The following is a 17219-nucleotide window of genomic DNA, read 5'->3' as shown; positions in this document are numbered from 1 at the left end:
AATCAGCCAGTGGTGCTGATACCAATACAAATACTTTTAACCTGTAAAGGCAGCTTGTGTTACATGATTTATAAATGAATCATCATCAGTTAGCAATTTCTTTTTGTGCCAGCCTCTAAAGCACTTTGGCTCAGCCACTGTTGCTTAAATGTGCTACAGGCTATAAATACAATTCACATGACAGTCAGCACAAAAAGGTTTGCACATTTTTCACAGATTATAACTGATGTATGTTTTTTAATTTTCCAAAGAAAAAAATGTTTAACACAGTTCAGTACGCTTCATACTAAGAGGGTAGAAACAAAGCATCCTATCAGTCCTAGCGCTAGCATCGATCAAATACCACTACCAGTGTTGGTATCGATATAGATGTTTAGATCAGTCTGCCCATCTCTAGGAGGCAGGTGAGGCCACAGGTGGTGGCGACTGGACTGATGGAGGTCTCAGTTTCTTTTCATAGTGAAGGAACAGACGAGCGGAGAAGGGAGAGACAGAGGTCTGGACTGACTGTGTCTTTGTCTGTGCAACTGATAAGTAAAGTGAAAACCAGTAAGCACAACCATCGCATGTGTTGGGTCCTTGAACAGATGCATCCCGGGTGTACTCTTAGGAGAGATGTTACAAGCATATCCCAGCAGGAGTTGCCCCGGGGAAGACCCAGAGCATGCTGGAGGGATTATATCTCTCAGCTGGCTTGGGAATGCCTTGGTATCCCCTTCAGATGAGCTAGACGAGGTGGGGGGAGAGGAAGATCTGGGTTTCTCTGCTTTGACTGCTGCCCTCCTGCATGGATGGATGCACAAACATAACAGTGTCCCTCTTTTATACATGCCCACTATAGAGTGGATTTAAAACAGCCTTGGACTTTTTTATTCCTTTATTATTCCTTATTCTCAATGCAACTGCAGATTCGGGTGTGTTATGCTAGTAGCAGCTAATGTAGCCTTTAGCCGAGATTAGCAGCAGGTTTCCAAAGAAGGACAAGCAGACTTTAATGTGGAAAATTAGATTTAGTGTTTTATTGCAAAAGCTTCATTTCAAACACAACAAAACTTCCACTTTCTTTTAGTGAGGTTTTAAATACGGTTACTGCTCCACTTGTAGTTTTTTCCCCCTCTGAGCAAATATGTGCGTGTCTCTGTTCACAGTCTGAGATCTTAATTCTCTGATGTGCTGCCAGTTTTTATCTGTCTCCACGGTGACCTGTTAGTGCGACTCGGTGATGTCCTGCCCTCGCCGTGACTCCTGCTCTTTGACGCACACCCTGCTGTGATTCCCCAAATCTCAGTGCTACATAATACTCTGAGAGTACAGATGTGTGTGTGTGTATTTTTCATGAGTAGGATCTGCATAATGTGGAAGGAGAAAATATTGTAGCTCTGTAAGTTACACCAAAGTCACCAAAATCGTCCGTGATGCTGGACCAGGATGTTCACACCTTCTGAATACTGGGTGGAAGTTGGAAAAAGCATGTCTTTCCTCTGATTTAAATCCGTGTTTAAGCTTCTGAGTTCTTTATAAAATAAATGACAATGATTTGTTGCCCACATCATTGTCTCAGAAGCTCAGAAAAGCAATGTAACTGCTTTCAGGGTACGCAACATATAAAGATAACAGCCAGTAGCCGATGATGAGATTTACGCCACTGGGACCCAAGCAGACTCGCAGACATCAAATAAGCTCAAGAGACGGGGAGTATTTTGAATAGTTTGAACTGGACCGTTTCCTGTCCAGTCCTGTGTGGCACATGTGAGTGAGGACACCTGTGGGAAACATCCCAGCCTAATTCTGTTCAAACTGTTTGGACCTCATGTGTGGAAAGAGCCTTTCAAACTTGTTTCCAAAAACGTTAACAGATCACACTGCTCAGCTATCACTAAGCGAAAAATAAATAATGCACTGTTAAAGTGTATTTAGGGAACACTGCAAATTAAACAGCTAGTGAATGTGAAACATCAAAAAGTCGAAAGCTTGCTTGTTTTTTTTCTCTTCACTTCAAAGTGGTGCTGGGACTACAAGGCTGTCTTGACATCCTGTCTCAGGAGGTTTGATGCCAATTCACACCTTTATTCTTGCAACTGTAATGACTCTCGCATGACTGCAACGTGACATTAACGTGTGAACGATCCAGAGGAAGTTTAAAACACATAATCTTCCTCTGGGAAATGGGAGCTACAGGTATGTGAGAAGTTCTAAAGAATAAAACAGCTAAATAAAGCGACTAATAACTCAGGCCTTGTAAAGATAAAATATCTGGTGGTGTCATAAAATGCTGTATAGTGTTTAGGGGTTTGAAAAGTATTAAAGCCAGACATATATAACAGAGAGAGAAGTTCATGGGGCATGGAAACAATAAAGATGGAAGAGGCATATCTTCTAGAGGGCAAAAACCTGCTTTTTAAAACTGATTTAAATTAGTTTTTGTCTGGTAATTTTATACATGCAGTTTTTACTTCCCTGTGACGAGTGAAATTAAAGTTAATTTAGATGATGCTTCAAGGAACTGACAAAAAAAATGCCATGTTCCTACCTGACTGAAGACTTTGTTACACTGGGGGAATTGGATTGTTTTTCATGCCTCGCTGCTATCTGAAGCAACACACCTTCAAGACGGTGCAACTTTTTGTGTAGTTTTATTACGAGGTGGTTTTGCTCAGTGCCCATTTCTCAGTGGAATAAATAAAAACAAATCAAATAAATATTGTACAAAACACAAGGCATGATTTTCACTTTCATGTGCCATAATACAGATTACATGAAAAGTAGTGAAAGAATCATTTAGGTTGTTAAATAAAAGTCATTATCCTACGTAAGAAAAGTTTAGCATCAAAATATGCTTAAAATGCCCAAAGTAAAAGTAAGTATTATACTACATTACTTCACTGGATCATTATTATTTATTTATTAATGTGTTTAGCACTTCAATGAGTGATGAGTGAGTCTTTTTGGTTTCTTCTCTGAACCTCTTGTGAACTTTTGACCCTCAGGTTTTATTAACTAGGTGACCGAAGTCAGCAGCTTCTTCTTTCGCGTCTCGTTATATTGAGATCTCAATAATCAAAGAAAAATTAAAGTAAGCATGCAGCAGAAATCACGGCCGTCGGCACACCTCAGCCCTCTGCCCTCATGCTGCTATTTTCACAGCAAATTGCATTTAGTAGCAAAACAAAGTTAATTGTAAATCTAATTTCGACTTTGAGTCTCAGGAAATGAGAGAATCCCAAGGTCTCTACAGCTGCAGAGGGAAGATCAGGCAACTGACCGAGATTTGTTTACCAAGATGCCACGAGCAGCGCCTCAGCGTGAGCCTCAGACTCATGCGTGTTACTGTGAAAGCTCTGTGTTTCGGCGCCAAACGAAGGCCTCCAGAGTTTCTGTGTTAATCTGCTGTCGCTCCCGTGGATGAAAACCACAGCTCTTCTCCCAGTTACAGCTCCACCAATCACTCGCTGGAGGTGGCTGTATGTTAGAAAACAGAGATTATATGCTGCATTTGTTTGTGTGTAATCCTTTAATCATTCATGTAAAAGCAGTGATTTATCAATTACGTGTTAGAGCAGCATTTGAAGCCTCTCCATCTCCGATGATTAAGTGTGTTTCGCGTGCGTCTTCGATCCATGCAAACACGTTTTCAGAACAGATGAACAATTAATTATCAGATCATATTTTTGCCTCACCAAATCAACATCTTTTTCACAAAAGCAGAGTTGAAATTCATAGTGCTTCCCCTGCTTTTTGATGGGTTTAGCTTAATGGCATCTTTTCCATTAGCACAAATGCAACAGTTATTTTCTCAATTGTTTCCCCATCACAGTCACAGCTGCTGCTGCCAAGCTTTTCTTCGGCATCATTTTTGCAGTCATTTTCCTTTCTGACAGCTCCAATCACATCTCTCCTCGCTGTGAATAAAACCCAATCTCGCTGGCACAAACGCAATACTGCAATCAGCCATGTGGTTAGAATGTAGATCGACGCTAACAGCGTTTCATCTGATGCTTGCTTTGGATTATCATGAAGTTTCTAGGTTTCTTACAGCAACAGTGTGCAAACAGGATTCTTCTACGTCTAATCTAATTTATCAGGGGTGGCAATTGTTGATGCAATCACTTAAACCGCCGTGCAATTCCATTACAAAAAGACTGGCACCTGGTCCGTCTCTCTTTAGAGCTTAGCAGCCCTGCAGTGAGGATTTGGTAATGAGTTGGAGAGGATTTACCAGTGGGAATATAACGTGTCCCAGAGCTTCTGTGTTTTTTCCCCTTAAATCCTCTCAGTGCAGAGCAGCCACTGGTTTGGTGAGCCCTGCAGGTTTTCCAGCATCCCTCCGTCAGAGGAGGTCACATGCTGCAGATTACAGTAACATGAGGGGGGAGATTGGTTTTTACTTTGGCTCGCTCTGAGCCAGCATGCCATCAGCCCAAATGCTTACTAATCAGGAAACGTTTGATAAACCACAGCGACCAAACACAGGGAAAAAGAGTCACATTTTATGTTGTTTGGGTAGCTTGCAAAGGTTCAATATGAAGAAAATCTTCTTCTTAAACTGTTGCTTTTTTTTCTTACACTGACTTTCTTGAATGGTGCATCGATAGTGAAGAAGCAGGTGTTCGTGTTGAACATCACCAGACAGGGTCATGTCTGCAGTGCAAAGCTTTATTTTTAGTACTCTTTGTATTGAGACTGACATGTCTCAAACTGAAAAATACGTGGTCAAAGCAGACAAAGCAACTTTAAGTGGTGTGCTTGTTGATAATACGCAGTATAAAGGCAGTTCACATACTGTATATAAAATACGGACATGGCAACCATGATGTCACCCTCTGGTTTCGAAGGTGCCGTGTTTGGATAAAAGTGGAATCCAAAGTAACAGACTAGAATTTTACTGGATAAGCGCTTCATCCCGCTCTGGGACATAAGGAGAGAAGGTGCATCAAACTGGCTCCAAGTAAGGTCTAGCCTCAGAATTTTACCAGAGGACAAACGTTATATTTAACAGAAGTGATGTACATACTTTTTGGACACATACTACCACACAGTCAGTCTTATTTGTCATCTAATCCAGTTAAAAAATATTCTAGAAGTCACCAACAGTGCAAATACGATGGAATTTGTTGCACAAAGTCGCAATAATTTTGGCTCTGACTGCTGTTGTGACTGTAGCATTAATGACTAACCTCGTCTTGTGGATGGGGTCATTGCAGATGTTCTCTTGGTTGCACCATGGACCTTGCACTGAAAGCAGTTTAGCCATTCTAGGTCTGCTAATGTGTTTATATTAGCTTAACCGTAGCGCTATAGCATGCCACACGGTGATTTTACATCAACTAGCTCCGCTTTGCTAACCTCCAAATGTCACTGCTATTTCCTTTTCCATCTTCATTCATCCAAAGTAATAGCAGCGCTGTTCTGGGGGGTTGTTTTGTTTATTTAAGTCAGAACACTTACTGCCAATTTCTATTCCTGCCTCTAAACCTCATATATCCTATTTTTTTATGGATGTCTGGACTTCAAACTTTATTGCAACACCTAGAAGAACAGCCACTCTGATCATTTTAATGGACACAAAAGAATTTCCATTCTACAGTAGGAATCCAGTGGGATTTGAGATTACAGTTATTTCCCATGATTGAGGAATTCCCAGTGAGAGCGGATCACAGGCTTGCATTGATTAAGTTAGGGTGGCTGTGGCTCAGAAGGTACAGGGAAAGGTCGGTGGAATGATTCTCTAACTACTCCAGTTTACATGTCGACGTATCCTTGGGCAAGATAATGAACCTCAAGTCGCCTGTGATTGCATCCTTAGACGAGGCAGTTAGGTATACAAAAAAGTATATGAATGTGTGTGTAATTGGGTGAATGAGGCTTTGAGTAAAAAGCACTTTGAGTGCCCACTCAAAGCAAGCTGCCTTATATACGGATAGCTACTCTAAAGCTAACAGTCAAGGGCAAAAGATGTCCCTCGGTAGTTCATGGTATGTGCAGAAGGCTTGGAAATAAAGGATGTTCTGTTCTCGTACTGCAATCTAGTGCCAGTTAGTCCTAGTCCTACATGTGCACCAGAACTGTTTCATGTCATTTTGTCCATTTGACCATTAGCAGGAAATAATGAGTCGGTTGGCTTATTTAAACACTAAACAAACAGCCTCCCCATTCAGTATTAATTAGTGTTGACGCCAGTGCTGTTTATAAGTGGTAAATTGGTAATTACACTATGACGTGAACACGGCATTGAGCGTTGAAAATGACCCCTGTGTCTAACATTAGTGTAGAGTAGACATAACTGATATAGCCGCCACAGAGGATATGCTTGTTCTTGTAAACAGGGTTTTATTATTATGACCACCACACACTAATGTGACCTAATTACCCAGTAATATGCTCCTTGCCCTTGCTTGCCAATAGCTGAATATGCTGAATATACAGTTTGGAAAGCAACTGTTTTGCTCTTCGTATTAACACCTGAACATGTTTTCTTTTTTAAATATGTACTTAAAGCAGGGACTGAGGCAGAAAAGTGCAGCACAGCTCGGACAGATAATGTCTTTGGAGACCATCTATGGGAAGAATGGCAGCAGGGTTTTGGTGCATGTTGGTTCCCAGAGGACCGATAAAAGTCAGTGAACAGCAGCCGAGGCTTTGAAAAGCCCCAGGGAGCTCAGAGGCTCTATAGAAGAGTGACACCGGGAGGCAGAGAGCTGGTGATTTGTGTCCTCCGAGGACAGGAGAAAGCTGGAAAGGACTCGGTCAGGCCGCGGCAGCCATCTGCAGCGAATCCTCTCCATCTCGTCTCATCTGTCTTCTTCCTTTTTTTCTTATTAAAGCACCCCAGGCCTCACCTCCCTCACCTCTTTGCCCTATGAGGGGTCCCCCGTGCCGGCCACTGACCACCGCTGTGTAGTTTTCCCCGACTGCCCTCTCACCCTCGCATTGTGAAGAGATAATAAATGACATTTAAATAATCATTTTCTAGTATCATCGACAGGGTGACATAGTGCCGCGCCAAGTAAGCTTCTTTCACCGAAAACTCATTTCTCAGTCATAGTTAGATGGAGAACAGCTGTTACATGACAAAAGCTAAATATATGCATTTAAAAGGAAAACCCATGTGTTTGTTAAGAAGCACTTAACCATTTCTAGCTTTGGTAAAAAGTAAGAACGTGGATTAAACACGCCATAACGGTGCCACTCTCATTTAGCCACCTGTTAGCAAACGTCTCCTCTGGGACATTTAAAAGCTTTAAAGTAAAAAAATGTAGGGTTTTATTTTCATGGCAGACGTTTGGACTCACTGTAAAAGGAATAGCAAAGGAAAGACCTCAGTCACAAAGGCTTAGAGTCTGGTCTGCAACTCCTTGGTTACCACCCGTTGCTATGGAGAAATGTGTGTTCTACCAACAGGTTGGGGAGTGGTTTCCGGCAGTTGCTAGGTGAAATTAGTCACAAGGTTACGGTGCTGTGCCAGAAACCTCTCCAGTCGCTACCCGATTGCCTGTAGTTTGCATGAGAGATGCCAGCTTGTCTAATCAGTCACACAGTGAGGAGATCAAAGAAAAGGCCATTACACCGAGCGTTTGACATAAACTAGTGTTATTTCACTATTTTCATATCATTGTATGTTCAGTACCAGTGCGTGTTTTGAGCTATGGGTGTATTGTTGCCAAATGCTGTGGTCTGACTGGTCAGATCTATTTATTCGGATCTGAAAAATTGGTTTGAAAAAATAACTAAATAAACTCATCCAAGGAAATTACTTGGTCGGTGTGGAGGGTTGCATTTAGGATTGGTGAGTCTGAAAAATGTTTTATTGCACAAAATAATCACACGGACGCTTCCAGTGTGTAAAGGCCTTAAAAGCTGCATTTCTTTTTTGCATAAATTTCTATTATATTTTTAACCTTCTTGGCTTTTATTTGGGACCAAAGAAGCATCATAGCCACGTGAATTAACTATCAATAATAAAATGACAGTGTGACAGTTTACAAGTTTCAAAGAAAGTGCAGTGACTAGTGTGAAGACTCAAGTGGTTTCTCATGCCTGTCATCTTTAGCTTGTAGCAGCAGACTACAGAACACCACCCGAGGTCAGCAGTCTTACAGCCTCAGGGAAGAAGGTCTTCCTCAGTCTGGGGGTCCTGCTTTGATGCTCCACGGCCTCCTGCCTGAGGGAAGTGAAACAAACAGTGTGTGTGCTGGGTGAGTAAGGTCTTTCAAGATGCAGAAGACACTTTTCCTGCATCTGCTGGAGTTGATGGTGGTGGTGTTGGACCGATCGTCAGCAAAGACTTATTTTCTGCCATGCCACACAGTGATGCAGAAGCAGAGGAATCCTTCACCACACATCTGTAGAATACGTTAAAGACTGAGCTCCCATGTCCAGCGAGCCTCAGAGAACAACACGAGTCTTACCGTTTCTGATCTTAATCGCACTGTTTTAAGTTTCACTATCACTTGGTAGTCTTCGCTGCAAACTCCAGGCGATGGAAGCATTCTTCGAGCAACCAAAACAATCACACAGGGGTTTTTGGTGCAGCAACCATCACCAAGAAACAACAATCCGCTCACCAGCTATTGAGGGAACGTGCATTTTTCCCTATTGACCTGCGACTGCCAAAGGTTTGGCAACTAAACTCTTAGCCTGTGTGACTGAGGCCTAGAACAGGCTAACGATGGCTCAGTTAAATGTTAGAAAGCAAAACAGTCTAAAACTTCAGCTCAATTTATTACTGAGCCAGCCATTAAAACGCCTTTAATGGCTTCTGCTAGGGTATCTGATTCAATATTACCTTTAACAATAACATTGAGCGGACGATGCCTATGATTGTTTTTTCCCTCAGTGCTGTGATTTTGTGCCAGTTCGAATATGTTGGAGCTATTGGAGAATATTCTACATATAAAGTTCATGTATGCGGTTCATTTATGTAACTATTATTATTAGCTAGTAACAGTGCACCAATTCGAAGGTGTCCTTTTCTTTTAAAGTAATGTAAACGTAACAAGAAATAAATGTTGTAGTTTCTGAATCAAAATTTTAAGAAAAATTTTTAGAAAAATGCAAAGTTGTGGGAAGAGAAGCAGCTAAGATGTAGAGATATCGGTGTGTGTGTGTGTGTGTGTGTGTGTGTGTGTGTGTGTGTGTGTGTGTGTGTGCGTGCATATGTGCATGTGTGTGTGTGCATACGTGCGTGTGTGTGTGTGTGTGTGTGAAGGCAGCCCGAGGCAGACGCTCTGCTGACCACAGCTACTAAATCAGCAACACAAAACCTGCTTTCCTCTCTGCGTTTCTCATTTTAAACTCATGTACGCTTGCAGAACAAAGCCGTCTCAGCTCTGCAGCACCAACTTTGTTCTTTCATGTCGTATAAAAATCTTCTCATCGCACTCGGAGGAGAGCAGAGGCAGCTTCACATCACAGCAATTCCACCTGTGGTAACAGAGGAAAGGGTGGCAACTGAGTGCAGAGAAATGCTCAGATGGAGCCCAGCCCTCACTGACAGGAAGCCAAAAGGCCATCTGCAGCGCAGCGCCATTGTGTGTCTGTGCATTAAGTTTTTTTCTTATGTCCCACATGAATTTACAGCCAGCCTTAAGTTAGCTGGATTGAATGCAGAGAATATATCATCATGTGCTGTGTGGAGGACAAAGGCAGTTTATTTAAGTGGAAAATGGGAAGCAGCAGGTTTGGATTTCAGCTCAATACTTTATTAAATAATCAATATAGTAAACATCATCATCGTCATCATCATGAAAAAGGAAATAAACAACAAAAAAAAGAAAAAAAAATGAAACAGTCACATTTGTTTTTCTTCAAGTTTTCCCCATCAACAGTATTTTCACTTTTAGAGAGACGCACACTTGAGTGGCTTTACAAAAGTCGCTCGAGGTGCTGCTTCATCTCGGTGCGACAGTTATAAAAGATGTCTGAGGAAAGTAACCATGGAAACTCAGGAGCAGCAGCAGCGGTGGAGGAGGAAATGGACTGGACAGTTACATATTTATCTCTGGACTAACATCTGTCCACTCCTGGCACAGGAAAAGACGCAGAAATAAAGTGAAGTTGTGGTGAAATTTTAACGTGTTGTTTTGCATCAGAGAGGACGCAGGCCGAGCCGGAGCCGCCTGCGACGACTGCTGCACGCACAATGGACGCCTTTGTGTCACCAGCTGGTGCATCGATGAGAAAAGCCTCTAACTCGATCAGTTCTTTACGAATTTAGCAACAAGACAGGGGCGAGCTCGGGTTTTAAAAAAGACTCCAGATGACCACATCTAACTTAGCGAAGTGACAAATGAAGCCTGGTGTGAGAGTGAGTCACGTGACACGCTTTGATCTTTCAGGACTTTCGAAAAACGAGCTTTTCTGTTTCGTTAAATGTCTCTAGTGTTTCTGAACATGAGCAGACCATAATGTTGATCGTTACACCTGCAGCCATGAGAGACTTTAATACTGACGACATCGTGTTTCCTGTAACCAATGAGATCCAGTTTTAAATTACCATAGAAATTCATTTAAAACATCACACAAATCCAACAAAAGCAGAAGTAAAAAAAAAAGAAAGAAAAATATCTAAACTACCTGGCTGGCATGCATGCTACTACACAGCAACACTATTTGTTTTTGTTCATTTTTTCATTCTTAACAGCTCTTTTTGTTACACATCCTCGTATTTACATCATCAGTCTAAGGCGTGCCATTGAAATGACACACCAACCTACAGCAGCACTGAAATAACACAGCTCACAGAGCTGTGGCAGCTTAAAGGATAAGCAGTGATGTACTTTCCAGATTTCTTAGTGTCAACAGATCAAATAATTATTGATACGCAGCAGCTTAAACACAAACACATGCTGCTTAATTTAATGAACATAGGCACTGTAGTTTTTCTAACTCGAACCCTGCAGCTGTAAATTCCCCAACTAATTTCCTCCTGTGTCATTGATGTTTCCTATAAACTAAAGTGCCCACCCCTTTTTCATAAAATAAAAGTATACATCCACGTCCCGTCTTCAGTCAGAACCAGCTTGCAGACAAGTCTGAAAGCGTAAAAACCCAGTCTGATGCTTGTTGACAGTAAGAAAAATAAAGAACAATACCAGACTTATCTTTTAAGTCTTTTGTAACATTGTTCACAAACAGCCAAAGCCTCCTGCAAAGAGCCACCTGAAATATTCTGCAACTCTCAGTTGCCAAAGTCCCAGACGGAGGTCCCATCTACAGAGCGAGGTCCAAACTGCACTGTTTTATCACGGTTAAATCACAGGCATCGTGTGTCCGCCGTCAGTCAGAAGCAAGAATCCGCTCGGGACGCATATCGGGGGGTTTTGATTGGATAAAACAGAATTACAGTTCCAGCTAAAAAGCGAGTTAGTTAAGGAACAGCTATACAGTCCAGCTGCCGACTGATTGGACAGATGTGCTGAAAAAAGGGGCGGGGGAGGTGTTGCCTTTTTGTTTAGGGTCAAATTCTAACGATCAGGCTGATATAATCGTGGTTCTGTGCTGTGTCTGTGCTGCTACAGAGAGTGAAGAATAGGCCACGTGTAAGAAAAAGGCCTTTTTCATTAAAAGAAAAGGGTCGCGATGTGCTCCTCTACTCCTCATTTCTTGCTGATGTCAATGAGATGATTTAATTATCACCCAGGTCTGCACGAGCTGCATGGTGGAAGCAGATGTTGCCCTTAACTTTGACCTGCATGCACACGCAAACACAAACCAAGCCGGTGCCAACAAACTGGCCCATTCTGCCCTTCCTCGTCCTGACAATGGCTGGCGGGTGCGGGGTGTCAAATCTAATGAAACAGGCAGGGAACAACAGCTGAGTGTGTGTAGGGAGGGGAGAGGCAGGAGGGGGTGAGTTAAGACACAAGTGTCCTTGTTAGAGACGAAACCAGGCCGCAGAGAGAGCTGCGCTGACCTACAAGTCCAAAATGGCTGCTGGTCAACGCTGTAGAGAAAGCGATGTTTCACTACTCGACTCTCCGAGCGTGACTCACCACAGTCGCTCCTCTCAGGCTGGCGTGAGCTCATGCGAGACCCCTCAGGAGAGCAGGGAGGCTCAACTCCAGTAAGCTTGGATGAGCTGGAGTAGGCGGTGGGGCAGCCTTCACTTTGTCAGAGCTGGGCTTGAAGGCTTCACTCGAGGGGAATTGTTTGCTTATTTCTCCATGTTTTCATCCTGGGTTCCCTCTATCTGTTTGATTGGGCTGCAGGATTAGAAGATGCTCGTGTATCGTACGACCTTGTGGCCGAGAATATAGCGAAGCATCACACCAAAGTGATTGCCACGTGGAGAAGGGAGGTGGAGCACCAAAACCTCCAGATGCCCTGCTACAATAAGATTAAGGCATTTCCACTTCACACAATAAGAAATTTTTATGTTTTAAACAGCTTCTTGGTTCAAATTCATCATAAACCCCCTCAAGAACCCAAAATAAGGGTCACAGGAAAGACTCTGAAGGATCTTGAAGTGATTAAAAGAGGAGGAGAACAAAAAGATATCTTTTTTTCCACAAACATTTACCTTCTTTATGTAAATGACTTACATTTTTCTTTTAAAAACACGTTTTACAATTAGACATACGCATCAGCGATGAGTCACAGACACACATATAATTTTTAAAGGAGCATAAGCCCAAAATAAGTTGGGAAGCCTCTTCATTTTTCTCCCCCAAACCCTTTAAATATGTGAGTTTATCAACCTTGATTAAAAAATCTAAAAGAATCCATACGTCTAGCGTTTTTCTGAAAATTTGAACATTTGGGCTTTAATCGAGCTTTTATTGTGCTGTCAGCATTACAAGACGTAGCTCTAGTTCACGGCGGCCATGAAGTCAAGCTCAGCCGCAATCTTGGCAGATTGGCTGATTTTAACGCAAGCCCAGATCAGCTGATTGCTCAGCCGTTACCCTTCTACAGAGCCAACTTTCTATCTCATATAGGGCAAGTCACTTTGCAACCCACTTCCACCCCAGCTCGTCCTTCCATGCTGTGTCTGACTTAATAAATATCACGTCTGCTGCCGCTGATGCCTGCTCTGTTCTCAGCTGGGTCTTGCAGCTGCTCTCCCTTCCTCTGGCTTCCCCTGCATGCATGTGAAAGAAGAGAGAGCTCCCAGAAAAAAAATAAAAAGCCACCAAATATAAATGACTGTAGAACCAAATCTTCTTATGACTACAGTGGTTCAAATGCAGTTGATAAGCCCTTAAAATCTAAAAACAATGAACTTGGAGCTCATCTGTGACCCATCACTGACATGCACAGTAAAACACACGAGGACCAGGGATTAAAGCCACTGAAGCACAAATGCCAATGGCTTCATTCAAGGGAATAGTCGAGCGGAGGGAGGAACATGAGAGAAATGAACTCCCAGTTCCTGAGAGCCTGTTGATGGCAGATGAGGATGCGCAGGTGAGGGATGAGAAAGTGGGACAAATTCAGAAGCAGCAATAACAAACGCCTTTCGTCTGTCATTTCTGCCTGGATGGCCTCTGGAAAGATTTGCTGCCTCCACCTCGGACCCCAAGCTGCACACGTGTGCCACACATTCACGCAGCACGGAGAATAAAGCACACACAGCAAAGTATTTTAATGTGTGTGTGTCTATAGTCCTGCCCAGTCCTGCCTGGGCTGGATTAGCCACTGAAGGTCTGCAGGGCTGCCGACCGGACAAGAAGGGGGAGAGGTTGACGTAGGGGAGGGGCAGCAGTAATCGGCTAATCTCATTAATACCACGGCTGTGGGTGCCCTGTCAACAAGATGCAGGGAACAAAGGATGGGGTAAACAGCTGATGACCTTGGCTGCCGTCCAGCGCACGATGCCTGCGCGCACAGCCATGCATGCGCTCGCACCAAACATGCCCACGGTAAACGCATGTTCGGCTTCCTCCTCAGGGTTAAATGAGACTTTAACACACGGAAGAGCCGCTGGCAGGTTTGAGTGAGTGAAGGGAAAAACAAACAGCAAGTGTTCCCTCAAAAGGCTCCACAAAAACACACTGCCTGTTCGTTTTGTTTTACTGAGCAAACATGGACGTCTCAGCTGTTCCCATCAGTCTGAACCGCGGGCACTTGAGACGGCGGAGGATGTCAAGATGTTGCTTTGTATTATCCATGAAATTTTCATGTGGACTATGTTGTCTGAGCCCTATTTTCTCTTCTGTCACTATTGGGAAAAAAAACGTGCTTTGCGTAAGGTGATGGCATCTCCTTGCCTTGTGCATACAGATTGATAATGTTAAGGTGAGGCTGTGCAGATACAGAGGAGTAGCTGGGACGACTGGGACCAGACACGGAAGGGAGCAGGTGGACCAAATGGTTAAAGTAAACTCACAAACAGCTGTAAGCCCCACTCAACCAGTTATCTGTGGACGGATGGGACAATGGCAACAAGCACAAATGCAATGATTCAATACTTCTGTGTAATTCTTTTAAGATAGGCCTTCATAGAAGAAAAAGGGGTGGAGCAATCTGCATGACAATTATGTGTGTGTGTGTGTGTGTGTGTGTGTGTGTGTGTGTGTGTGTGTGTGTGTGTGTGTGTGTGTACGAGTGCATGAGTGTACACAAAGGCATGTGGTCAGCGAGGATGGGTGCTCACCGATCAAGCACCCGGCTATAATCCTGAGGGCCGCAGCCTCCTTCGCTCTTGAGTTCAGCAAATACTTGTGTGAAAAAGTGCGGGTCTGCATTGATGCGCAGCATCTTGGAGCTTGTGGCGTCGATGATGGCGAGGCAGCGGTCCCAGAAGGCCTCCTTGCCCGCCTCTACCAGGAAGGGCTTAAGAGGGTATGAGATCTCATTGCCCATGTAGGAGTAGGACAGGTAGAGGCAGGTGAGCAGGATGGCCTGCAGCTCGTGCTCCGACGCCACTAGATCACCATCCACTACGTCTCGGCACAGCATGTAGACGAAGACCACGTTGGCCGGAGTAACGAAGGCCTGGTCCTGCCAGCCCTGCAGCAGCAGCGAGCGGTCCACAGCCCGCAGCCAGAGCACCGGATCGGCCGGAGACAGGTGCTTCAGGCGGTAGCAGCGACAGCACAGGAACTCCCCCAAACAGCGGAGGAGCTCGCTGGTGGAGGCCTGGACGATGACGCGCTTCGGAGACGAGGTCACCGTGCCCTGGGGGACTTTTTTCACAGAGGAAAGCTGCTGGGATTTGGTGTAGCCATATCCATGTCCCTGACCCATCCCCAGTCCGTAGCCGAGCCCCAGACCCAGACCGGCTGGGCCCTCGTAGCTGGACAGGTTGGCACATGACAGCGACTTCTTCACATTCTCACGGTTGAGGTGCAGCACGGGATCCTTCTGGTAGATGTTAATGTTGTTGTTGTTATTCAGAGGATCCCCGAGGGCCACCGGGCCACCAGAGCCTTTCTTCGAGTTGCCCTTCTTCTTTGTAGAGGCCACAAGTCTCTTCCATGTGAGTGCTGGGAGGAAGATGGACTGGCCCCTCTTTAGCCCGCGGTCTTTTTGGCTGTTGAGGGAGCGGCTGCTGAGGCTCGGGTAGTGGCTGAGAGAGCCGGGACGGTTGTCATAGTAGCCTGATTTGCGAGAGCTGGGTGATAATGATAGTACGGTGCCCATGGTGAGTCAGTCAGTGCTTCACAGATTATACTGCCTCACTGGTGATGAGGAGGAAGTTTTTCCGTTTCTTTTATTCTAAATATCCAGGAGGTGTGATCTCATGAAGAGGTGAGTAGTGCAGGCATGTCAGAGAGTGCTGAATGACAGAGACAAAAAAAGGAAAGAGTTTAATCTAAAGTAGAACGAACGTAAACAAAGCCAACTAATCCCACAAACACATCATCTACTGCCAAATGACCCGGTGGCTGACTGTAACCTCTTTAAACTCATCTTGTGCAGCCAAAAAAGGACTCAACTGTGCATTGAATTTCAGAGGAGATCCCAAAAGCGCCTCCAACATCCTGGAAATGTTGGGTAAACATCATGAATTTTTGCAGTAATTAAACCATTTTGGGATAAAAATTCACTGAGACTAAACATCTCTGGGGAGCTAATTGAAACTGCTGGTGCAACGCTTATTTAACGTTTAACATATTTAGTCAATGTGGATTAACACCATTTGTTTCAACCCTTAAGGGCAAAAAGCTCACAGGATAAACTGGTCTATAAGGGGTTAACCACCAGTCTAATTTAATCTCCCTCCAGATTCCTGGATTTTAAACTATTAAAGGGATTCCTCTCTTAATCAGCAAATGCTTGAACCAACATGGTGAATATATAGCACAGTGAGCACAGAATGCACTTCAGGCTGTTTACAGAGCTACATCTGGCTATTCCTTGCTTTAAACCTTCTCTTTGGTTCAAAGAGATGAAAAATGTGACAGCAGAACCAGAAATGTACATGACTGTCCTCAGAGCAGCTCACCTGCGTTTACGCGCAGTCCAGGTACGAGATGATTGCCCGCTTGTGCGTTCCTGCCGCAGTCCGCGACGGTGCAAAGATGAAGACATAGGCTATAGGAGCGCAACACATGCACTGATTCTGCAGCTGCAGAAAATAACCAAGGACCAGAGCGAGCGGGACTGTGATCTGAGTGCAGAATGAGAGGCAGAAAGTCACTCTCGCAGAAGCTTTGACCTACTATTCAAAGATGCCAAGTGTGGTGCAGGTGTCATCCTCTGCTGCACCTCAAAAGAAGGCGAATGTGAAGCGTGACTGCATTCCGATTAATTGTCTGTAATTTGCTTTTCCACGAGAAAAACCCAAACTTTCACAGAGTCGGAGTCCTTTCAATGCATTCCATCTCCTCAGCAGAGCTGTGCGTAAAGTCTCCTCTGTCTGACTTCTCCCGGTCCCGGGGTCGGACTGAAGGCGGTGCTGGAGTGTCCGCACACTGCGAGCTTCAGTCACCTAATGACCAAACGTCGGTCGCGGTGGCCAGACCTCTAAGAGGACTCTCACACATTAGAGACAGAGCAGCCAGTGAGCTCACGGAGCGGCTCGGCACACACCGCCCCCCTCCGACACAGACTCCTCCTAACAGCGCTCGACGGCCGCGCGCGCGCGCGCGCGCGCGCACACACACACACGCACACACACACACACACACACACACACATTCACAGATTAGGGAAAGGCAGCTCTATCTCATCTGGCCAGGGGCACAGCTAAATTGCAGAGAAACAGCAGCACAGTAAGGCAAGTGCTACTTTATTGGTCTATGTGGCAGTGCAGGAGCAGCTGTAGTATTATTTGT

At 44.4% G+C, this 17219-nt stretch overlaps 1 protein-coding gene across 1 annotated transcript; it reads right to left on the bottom strand.

Moving 5' to 3' along the window:
* Nucleotides 1–14519: 14519 nt before the first annotated feature.
* LOC308385095 (cyclin-dependent kinase 5 activator 1) lies at nucleotides 14520–16912 on the bottom strand. Its single transcript, XM_080863843.1, has 3 exons — nucleotides 16651–16912; nucleotides 16388–16552; nucleotides 14520–15718 (listed from the first exon to the last, which is right to left on the bottom strand). Exon 3 carries the CDS (start codon nucleotides 15580–15582, stop codon nucleotides 14590–14592), a length of 993 nt encoding a protein of 330 aa, XP_080719969.1. The 5' UTR covers nucleotides 15583–15718; nucleotides 16388–16552; nucleotides 16651–16912; the 3' UTR covers nucleotides 14520–14589.
* Between the last annotated feature and the right edge of the window lie 307 nt (nucleotides 16913–17219).

Source organism: Rhamphochromis sp. 'chilingali' (assembly GCF_963969265.1).
Source record: "Rhamphochromis sp. 'chilingali' genome assembly, chromosome: 17".
NCBI lineage: Eukaryota > Metazoa > Chordata > Actinopteri > Cichliformes > Cichlidae > Rhamphochromis > Rhamphochromis sp. 'chilingali'.
This window is presented reverse-complemented; position numbering and strand designations above follow the sequence as displayed.